This window comes from Cynara cardunculus, unplaced genomic scaffold (assembly GCF_001531365.2).
Source record: "Cynara cardunculus var. scolymus isolate 2C unplaced genomic scaffold, CcrdV1 Un_Scaffold_863, whole genome shotgun sequence".
NCBI classification, from domain to species: Eukaryota; Viridiplantae; Streptophyta; class Magnoliopsida; order Asterales; family Asteraceae; genus Cynara; species Cynara cardunculus.
The window spans coordinates 159,816-171,263 of record NW_020200634.1 but is presented as its reverse complement, the minus strand read 5'-3'; the positions used below and the strand labels follow the sequence as shown (position 1 = coordinate 171,263).

At 33.6% G+C, this 11,448-nt stretch overlaps 1 protein-coding gene across 1 annotated transcript; it reads left to right on the top strand.

Moving 5' to 3' along the window:
* The first annotated feature begins 1,609 nt into the window (after positions 1–1,609).
* Positions 1,610–2,200, top strand: LOC112502062 (dehydration-responsive element-binding protein 1A-like). Its single transcript, XM_025105880.1, has one exon. The coding sequence runs from the start codon at positions 1,673–1,675 to the stop codon at positions 2,198–2,200; it is 528 nt and encodes a 175-aa protein (XP_024961648.1). The 5' UTR covers positions 1,610–1,672.
* The last annotated feature ends 9,248 nt before the right edge of the window (positions 2,201–11,448 follow it).

Sequence of the window (11,448 nt, the reverse complement as noted above, 5' to 3'; positions counted from 1 at the left end):
TACTTATCTTTCCGCAAACAATCTTGTAAAATCTGTATTGATCTTCTTTATCAATATATATTTTAAATTTGAAAATTGTGTTTGTATTCATCCCCCCCCTTCTACAAACTGTTTAGTATTCTTGTAGACCCTTTTGGGACCAACAAGTACCGACACCCTCCCCCTGATGAGGCATCTCTTTAGAAGAAGAGTGTGGGTGGATGGAGAAAGGGCCGCATTTTTGTATAAATAAACATAGGAATTATGTGATTATAAATTATTTATTTTTAAATTACTAAAAATTAGCGATAGATCAGCGAGAGAAAGTCCGTCGCTGTAAGTCCCTCGCTAATCCGTCGTCGAAAAATCCCTCGTTGATACGTCGCTGAAAGTTTACCTCGCTGATCCGTCGCTGAAAAATCCCTCGTTGATACGTCGCTGAAAGTTTCCCTCACTGATCCGTCGTCGAAAGCTTCCCTCATTGATCCGTCGCTGAAGGATTCTCTCGTTAATTTCCGTCGTTGATAACATTACCTATGAGGTTTTGACCGACGGACGATGTGATGGATTAGCGACGGAAGACCTTTTTAACGACAGATCAACTAAAGAAATTTCCAACGTTGACACTCTTATTTTTGTAGTATTAAGACGAGTTTACATTCGTACACATTCCTTTTTTTTCCTTCAAATTATCAACTTTTTTAATCTTTGTTGTTATTTACTAATATCATCATTACTATTTGTGGTTGTGTTGTATGAATATTGTTATTTATGAATTATTACTATGAGTATCTATTTTTAGGAATATTATTATTCTACAATAATATTTATTGCTTTTTTTGGTGGGATTTGAGGTTGTTCAAAATTGGCTATTTAGAGTACAAGAAAAAAGGTGTTATGGTGACAGGTGATGATTTAAAATCCTTGGATTTGATTGGCTGCAACTCGCATTCTTTAAATTGTATGGCTCAGAGTCTCTCAATCTCCATCACTTTTGCTTCAAAAATCAACCCCTTATTAATTAATTTCTGATTAATTATTACTTTTTACATCTCTCTCTTTGTTTATTGTTGTCAACATCTTAGAATTTACGTATGGCCCCTAGACTATACATCAATTAGTACATTTAGTACCTTTTCTTTTGTTTTTTACACTCTTCTTTTAAAATATGTAAGTAATTGCACACTAACAGAACTTTGAGCAACACAACCAAACAAGCATTATAATTCCAACACAATAAACAACATTTCTGTTAAAAGATTGTTACTGATCATGATATGTTATTTTCATATTACATTATTTAATTAATAGATATTTGTTAATTTTATAGTTAATTATCAGTGTTACAAAAATTAATGAACTAAAATGCATATACATGACAAGCCAAGGGACGAGTTGTGTAGTTTAAAAAATATCATCACATGTAAGTTTTGTTGGATGATCCACGTCATATGGGCATCAACCGCGTGGCAACTAAAACCCACCTCTTTCCTTTCTCCACTCCCAAATCCAGTTGGCTTCTTTTCTCCAAATGTGTACTATATATACACGACCAAACTGCATACTCAAACCTTTAACTTCACTCATCACTTTGGAAGACTACTATACAAAACTATAAATCATGAATTCACTGGAAGATCCTGCATCACCTTCTGATTGCAGAAGTAGCAATGGTTACGGGGATGGGGAAGTGATGCTGGCTGAAAATAACCCCAAAAAGAGAGCTGGAAGGAAGAAGTTCAAGGAGACTAGACACCCAGTTTATCGGGGAGTCAGGCGGAGGGATTCCGGTAAGTGGGTTTGTGAGGTCAGAGAGCCAAACACCAAGACCAGGGTGTGGTTAGGGACGCATCCCACTGCTGAAATGGCCGCCAGGGCACATGATGTGGCGGTTTTGGCCATGAGGGGGCGTTCTGCATGTTTAAATTTTGCTGACTCACTGTCACGGCTTCCCGTCCCGGAGTCTAACCATATAAAGGATATTCAAAAGGCGGCAGCAGAGGCAGCAGAGGCCTTCCGACCGAGACAGGATGTGGGAGAGATTGAGGAATGGAAGTATTCGCCGGAAAGTTCATTTTACATTGATGAAGAGGATGTGTTTGAAATGCCAGAATTTTTTGCCAGCATGGCGGAGGGACTAATGGTGTCGCCACCTAAGACGGATAACTTTACTGATGACGTGGAATGTGGTGATAATGGGTCTTTATGGAGTTTTCAGTAATTTTAATTAATATTGATTTATTGTTTTATTATTAATTACCTCATGGCTTTAACATTTTTGTTCATGTAGGGATGAATCTGCACTGCATTTGAAATTTTAAAATGCCTTTGTAACTGAATTTTGAGCTGCAACCGACGCATCCGTCATGGTTGTTTGGTGTTCTGGCCAAGTGTTGGAGCCAGGGCTTCATCCACGTTGTGTTTTTCTTCATTAACGGATAAGGGGTTGGATTTGGATTTGGATTTGGATTTGGATTCCTTCACCTTATCTGGATCATGATTCCATGTTTCCCAAATCAAACTAGCGACTGGATCCATTTGAAGCAATTAGTAGCTTGATATCACATTATGGATCGAAAAAAGTGAGACATAATATAACACACCAAATTCAAACGTCACTGGAATTAATTGGATCCCAGGTTAATTTAACATAACACACTCTAAACTTTTAAAAACCGCTTTTACCGGCGATTGCTAAAATCACCGACCATATCTCTTTTGTATCGAATGTCAATGATGTCATCTTCATCGATAACATAGCCTCATTAAAAAAACAGTGTGTGACGTTAACCCAGGAAGAACTTTGTAGACTGAAACTTAGAAGAAAAGAAGGTGGAGAAGGGTCTTTATTAATCAAGATCGATCCTTTGCATTAGAGTGAGTGTGTATATATATTAGGTACAAGGGTCTCAATAAGAAGAATGAAACCTCAACTATAAAATAGAAGAAAGATTACGAGCTATATATACTAGATAAATATAAAGAAATGATATACATAAAAGATGTGAGACCATCAAATTAAGATGCTGAATTGAACGAATCCGTTTAGTTTATAACCAAACCATAAACCGAATATATACTTGGATCGGTTTTAATTTAAAAAATACAAATCTAAAACGACATTGTTTCAAGCTTATAAAAGGAGAACGGTTCATGTATGGGTTTGGTTTTAAACTTGATCAAAATTAGAACCAATTAATCTTGAAACGAAAACTCATTTTCGAAAACAAAAACTAGATACAACATTGAACATAACCAATTGATGTTTAACAAGAACGGACCAACCCAATTTGGATGTTAAAATTTTGGATCAGATCCGATCTATACAATTGGATATTTGATTATGGACGATCGATTCTAATTGGATCCGATGACTTTCTGTACATCCCTGATTCGATTATAACTAACACAAATAGTAGTGGAAGTATACATGTATTCATGATGATGACAATGAATCTAACTCTTATCATATCCAAGTTTTAGGTTATGCTTCTTCTAATCTTGTGTAATGCCTTTTGGAAATCCTTTTGATGATGGAATGTTAAAAGAAAATGCCAGATATAGAAATAGTTCTTGTAACTCATGATTCTTCAACTACACACAAATAGGGACCATAAACATTGTATTAAATTATTACGTAATAAACATTAACCTATTGCAAATTAGGACTTATTACTCCTTCCTCTTTATACCATTTGTAACCCCGAACCTATAGCCTAATTTGACTTCAATAGATTCTTTTAGATTAGGCTTATACCTTAAATAACGTGACCAAATTATTAAAATTACAGTATGTATATGTTTGCACACCCAAATTTAAACATGTGTACGTATACATAATCTAAGTCCATAAAGATTATGCCAAACTTCAAATTTAATAAAACTTGATTCATTTGCCAAAAAAATTGAACTAGCATAGGGTAATGCTCCCATGTTATCATACTCCTAACCCTTTATAAATTATATGACATTTCTTTTTACAGTATTATACCATAATATCGATTATGTTGAGCTAGCTACTAGTGTTAAGTCCACAAGTTTTTATAGATAGTAGCATATATAAAATATAGTTCGTCGTCGTATGCATATAATGAGATTATCATATAACAAAATCATAACATGGTTTTATTATATAAACTCATACACATAGATGCTTACAATTTAAAAAAAAATACATACCATCTTTTTTGAAATAAAAATTCTACAGAAGTGATAGATAAATAAATAAGTAGAAGTTGATGAGTATACGTACATGATTTTGCGGTTGAATATTTGATGATGGAAGTACAATTTGAGGTAAATGCAGCAACTTTTTGCTTGTTATTTTCAATCCTTTTTCTGCTGATATTTGTATGTGTTTGGTGAGAAGGATTGGTTTTGGTTAAGTAGGGCAGTTGCCACTTGGGATGGTGAGTCACAAAGTGTAGCCCCTTCTTTACCACTCATTTCTTTTGGAGTTATGTTGTGGCTGACGCTTGCCTCTTGTGGCAACCCAGCTCACCAACCAAAACTACAGCAATCAATTCTTTTTCTTACTTTCCTCCAACCATGTCGATTCTAATTTTACATTATATATATATATATATATATATATATACACCCCCACAAACAATTAAATTGTTGTGTAAATCATGTGTTATTTCATATTGTAAATTATTGTTTTATATCGTAAAAACAAAAGATACAAGCAATAAAAGCTTCCCAATTTAAAATAAGTGCATTACAAAACTAATATATGTAAAAGAATACATTTAATCTTAATCTTAATCTTAATCTTAATCTTAGATGAAAAAAAATTGGATAAAACTATAGATTAATTAAGATTGGTTCTCGTATGATTCTAATGTTTTTAATGGTTCTCATCTCTTTCTCCGGATAAGTTCAAAATAGAACTTGAAGAATGGAGAACAAACAACAATTTATAGATTGAAGTGATGGCGAATAATTGTGTGAAAAGTGTAAGAAAAGATTTTGACTTTTAATCTCAAACTCACTCATGAATCATGCTAGCTTTGGAGATTGATCTGTGCATCTCATCCTAACGTGCATCCAATGATGAAGACCATTTCTTATATTTCTCATTTTTAACTTTTTTTCTTATTGAAACCCAACCCTTGAAGTGATATGTTCATAACTAATAGAAAATATGGGACTGTAAATAGATTAGGGTTTAAATTAGGTTTAAAACAAAAGAGTTCGCTTACCAATTACATTTCCTTTAATTAAAATTAAATGGTAACAATCATTTTTACAAATCTAAATATTTTAGTTATAATTAATTCTTTTATCTCAATAATTGTATCTTATTTTTCTTTACATACATATTGAGAATTCTTCTTTTTATAAACAAATTCAAACCATTGCATTATATTATAGCTTTCAATTCATATTTTTATGTGGTATCAGGTCCAGGGACAGTAACAAACGGTGTTCAAAAAATATATGGATAAACAAATCTTTTTTTTATAAAAATATATTGCAACACTTTTAGATATGGATTTTTTTTGTTTCGTCCTATAAGTTTGAGTCCTATAAAATATCATATTAGGAGATTTAGACATTTCAGGCATACTATAAATCCAATGTTGTTGCAGTGAAATGCTATAACTATTAACATTTTCTTTTCATCAAAATACAACATCAAATGAGGGAGTCTTTGGATTGGTAAATTCGTTAACCAAATATCTATTAACATCATTCATATTCTCCGCCTAATCCATTTTTTTACCACAAAAATGATTTCAATAATTTTCTCTTAGTAGATTTTCGACATTATTCTTTGATTGTAATTTTTTGATAACCCATGTATAGCTAAAAGAATACAAATATAAACTCGACAAATATTATGTAAAATTTTACATGTAAATAAAGTAATAATATTTTTCTCTATATAAATAACTATGAATATATATATATGTATGTGTGTGGCTTGGAAAGCTATATTATGGTATCTCAGGTGATTCATGCTCTAGAAATCTCTCGAAATTAATGAACTTTTGTGATGAACAGCAACAACAAAAAGAGACACGCAGGATTGAATCCTGAAATGAAAGCAATTGGGTGCAAGGATGGTTTTAATTTGATACGTGGCTACAAGACAAGAAACCCTCCAAAGGAAGGTAGGGTCGAAGGCACCAACGCTTTGCTAAATATCTTTATTCTCCACTTGCTGTTAAACGTCGTCATGTTCGTTGTTTTATATATATATATATATATATATATATATATATATATATATATATATCAAATGAGAACACTAACACTTTAAGAAAACAAAAATAATCTTTTATTGGTATGAAAGGTACATCTTGTTAAACTTTGAGCAGTGCTCTTTGATATACATAATAGAGCTAAATGTATTAAATAACAATTTTTTTTTTCACAAATTATCATGTTATAATATTGTACTTTTATTTTTTTATTATTATAGTAACATGCTTTCAAATTTTTATTTATTAAGACATTTTAGTAAAACAATTTAGAAAAAATGTATATAAATAAAAAGGTTAAAATACTCTTTCTAAATCTAAAAGATACTAAATCTTATTATATATAAATAAATCTCCATTCCCAGTTTTTAACTTGTAAAAGATCCCCTTCCCCATCTCGAGTCCCCAATGTTACAGGAAATTTTCGATGTCATGAGAACTCATATATAGGGTTGTATTAGAACCGAACGAACACGAATAGAAGGTTGTTCATGTTCGTTCGTTTAACTTAACCGAACAAATGCACGAACACGAACAGTAAACGAACGAAAATCTTTGTGTTCGTGTTCGTTTAGAAATCACGTGTGTTCGTGTTAGTTTATGTCTGTTCGTTAACATGTTAAACGAACGAACATAAACGAACGGACTAAACGAACATAAATAAATATTATTTAAATTCAAAGTAAATAAACAAAATATTATATATTAAATTTAATATATAAACGAACATAAACGAACAAATATAAACGAACGATAAATGAACGAACGTTCACGAATATAAAAGAGCGACCGAGACTCTTGTTCATGTTCGTTTGTTTAACTAAACGAACAAATTTGCTCTGTTCATGTCCGTTCATTTATTAAATAAACGAACTTCCCGCCGAACGATTCGCTGAATGTTCGATTCGTTTATAACCCTATTCATATATCTGATTTTTCAATTGGACGGGTCTAGAAGGAGGGGGGAGAGATATTTGTTTGTGGTTGGAAATTGTGGCACCCAGTTACCATTACTTTCCTATATATTTGCCCATACGTCCCGTCAACGTCATTCATTTTCAATAATAATTCTATTTTTAGTACGTAGCTAACCACCCACTCCTTTCCTATTTTCCTTTTTTAATCATACCACAGTTTGGATATTTTATTGTAAAGTTAGAGAAAAGATATTATATTAAAAAAAAATAACAAAACATTTTGTTGCCCATTTTTGTACCACAAATTTCCATCCGGTTTTTCTTCGTTTAGTGGCCCCTACCCATACCCCTACCTAGCTCTATGGTTGGACTTTGATATAAAATAATATCATCTTAAGATATAAACATGATATCACTATAAAACAAAAGTTTTTTTATTGATGGAAAATTTTGTCGATAAAAATCAGATTCGTCGATGATCTGTCGATTAAAAAGTCTGTTAGACAAAACAATAACATGGTGGATAAAACCAACACCAACGTTTCACCGACGACTTTTACTAACGAATAACCGATGGGGCCCAATTCACCGATGGCCCAAGTTACTGACGAATCACCAACGACAGTATTAACGACGGATCAATAATGAACCTCTTTATTTTTAGCGACAGATAATTCAAACTTTTTTTAAAAATAATTGAAAATACAGCATTTTCTATAAAAGTAAAGTCGTCAAGTACATGATATGTTTTTACAATTCAAAAGTAATATTTATTACAAGTGATTCGTAATCATATCTAGTACCGGGGGGAGGGGGAGAGGAGGGTTTCCAGACTATAACTGCTTTCATGAAAGTAGAAAGTTGCTCGGATAATGCAATATGCCAAGCTAGCTAGTCAGTGTCCTCTTTTTGTCATGCCTCCAACTAAGCCCTCTATTTTTGTTCAGACTGCAGCCGACTCTAAAACACCTTTCAATCCTCTTCATATTTCGTCAGCTTCTCTTTTGACAAATCTACTTGTAATTATTCAAATTTGACAAAAAATAAGCAATGTGTTGGCGATAAATGATTAAAAACCATTATATACACTATATGGAAGATACCTCTAGCAAGCGATTATCGTACGCGCTCCCACTTCTATTGGCACTGGGATCATCAATCATACCATATCGGGGATCCTGACTTGTCCACGGACCAGTAAACATAGACCTAAAGGTCGAATGACCTCCCAAATAGCAAGTGCATCTAGAAACCCACAATTACAAAATATACAACACAAAAGACATTATTAATCAATTTATTATGTATTATAAACCTTATATTATATCTACTTACTCATTGTATGCCACTAGGACGGACGACTGCTGACTCATATGATGAGGCGTCTACGTCAAACTATTGGGGCTTCTAGTCCTCGACCTCGATCCAGGCGTTGGGGCCATAAACCTCGCCCCATCCCCCTGCTGGATCTCTTGCAGTCCTTTAGCATGGCTACCAACAACTTCAGTGTGGGGGTCACCACACCCAAGAAAGTTGATGTTGCCCTTGGTAAATCATCTATCCATATTATCGCGTCTCATCGCATGAAAATAAATAAAATCGTGTTTTATCTACTAAAAAGATATAATAATTGTGAAAGATTGCCTGCATAATTAAGATAAGCTAGTCATCAAATGAATGATCAGATAAAATAGGTTCATTTCCGTTATCTAAATTATCATCTGTGTCTTCATATTCTTCTTTGTCGTTGCTAGCTTGATTATCGGATACAACGTGACAATCATGAGTTGCGACTACGGTGACCTCTCTTGTGACAAGACGCATGAGATTAGGGTCTTCATATAATCCTATAGACATTATATGAGTTACCTGATTGTTAATTTGAAAGTATTATTCTCTATCTATGTTATTATCATCCTCGACATCTTTAACACACTTCATATATTCCACGAGGCTTCGTCTTGACAACTACCCACCAGTCCTTTAAATCCTTTTTGCTTGAAGTATATGATGTATAGTACACTTGTTTTGATGTGATGTTAGGACGAACAGGTCATCGGCTCTTAGTTTGTACTTGCATTTGATACCAACCTATGTTTAGGGTCGACTGTAAACCACTCTAGACTATCAAACCAAGTACACTTGAAAACCACCACAATTTAACACCCTACATCGTAATATTCCACCTTTATTTCGTCATCTGGCAATATGTAATAGTCAGACTCGGAGTCGTCATAACAAGCTCCCCTCATACATACACCGCTATTATGTGGGAACCATTAAGCAGCATGGTTTACCATATTGAAGTTGTAACCGTTGACGAAATATCCCTTATACAACGAAGCATATCGGCGAGGTCCACGTGCTAGGAATTTCAATTGTCACTTGAGTCGCATGATCTATAAAATAATGTATGAAATTAAGCACATACATGATTTTCATATTGGTATACTTACATATTGCTCAAACCAGGCACAAAACCTTTCTTCTCAGGCTCTATCCGGTGCAACTGCGTTAATATGTGGTTTCGTTTGCCGTATCCATTCATCAAAGATCCACAAGAAAGATTGAACTTCTTCACAGTTCAACAACACATACTTGTGGTTCTCGTGAACCTCGGCTTCAATGAAGATGACCTGTTTCCCATCCTTGTCGAAGAATCTACGATATGGAACCTTGAATATGCTTAGTCAATCATCAGTCCCCGAATTAGTTGGAATATCCAGGAAAAGTTAAGTTTCTTGACTCACGATTATGTCGAGTTTCTATCTGTGGATCAAAATACAAGGAATAATACGTTGAGAGTTCATTTACTAGATAAGACTCAATGATAGACCCCTCTATTCCTTTGTTTCTAACTCTTGCTTTGATTCTATTGTTCTTTCAACGATCCAAGCTTCCTAAATAAATGATGAAATGCGTGTTAGAAAAGATAGGGTCATGGACTTGTTGATTTTAGGAAAATATTAATTAAAGTGGCAACTAGCGGTACCAAAATTGTATGAAAGTATTGGCAACTAGCTGTACCAAAAAAAATACTTAATCGAGTTTAAGGACTAAACTTCACATTAGATGGCAACGATAGGCACCAAGAGTTTAATTTACTCAACATAAAATGATATTTACTACAATCATATAAGAATGTATTTATTTGATTATAAATACAAAATGTAACACCTTAAAATTTTGAGAAAGAACGACTAATTTAAAATTTTTATAACACGTCAATTAGTGTATAAATTTCTTTCCGAATAACAACACTTGATTAACTATTAAGGCAAATTAAGATTTAACACCAACAATTTTACAAATCAAACCTTACACAAAGTCTAGGTTAGAGACAGATGTTGTTAAAACCCAATAATAGTCGCAATCTCCAAAGTACGGAAGACCAACCAAAAGGCTAAATCCTTCATGAGCCTCTAATTATCACTCGCCTCTTCACAAGTCTCACTAGTACTGCCCCATAAGGACCTGATTCACATGTGTTAGGAGGTTTATACACCCTCATACATATGATATTTGAAAACCAAAAACAAGTATACAGTATGGTTCAATATCGTCTTATACAAGTTATAGTGGTAAAATACCGAATATCGTTCATAGAGATAGGAGCGAAAGTTGTTCAAACCGTAACCGGATTTCTTCTACAATCGTGTGAATCACTTTCCAAATTCGATATTTCGACCGTATATGCCTGGTATCACGAAATCCGAATTGGGATAACTGTAAAAGCAACAATCTTGATTTTGGCAGAAATCAAGATCAAAACCAGAGAGAATATCAAGTATGTCCAAAACTTCCGTGTGTATCCCAAAAACTGATCATCCGAAAATTAAATCTCAAAACGGGAGTTACCAAGTTATAGAATTCACAATCATGCCACAGAAAATTCAARAAWWTTTCATTATAAACCCTATACTTATATAATTTCGGGACCCCCGTTTTGCGTTCAGGGGGCGTTGCCCCCTAAATATTACCGGGACCGACTTAGACTAATACAAGCGTGCACTCCACACTCTCCATACTTGTTTTAGAACAAAGTTCAATCCCCTTGAAACACACGTATAAAATCCATTACACTAAATGTAACCGGTGACACTAAAATCACCAACAATCCTCCCCCATTTTAGTATAACCATGAAATTATACAAAACAATCCAAAACACACTAAAAACTTGTACATAAATGAAAATGTCGATTCGATTGAATTTTCATATTAGTATTTACACATTTCAAATATTCGAGAATCAGGGTGTCCTAAGGATTGAACCCGTCAACCCATTTGAATACATGAAGATAAAATACATACCAGTTTTCAATTCTCATCTAGTTAAACTATC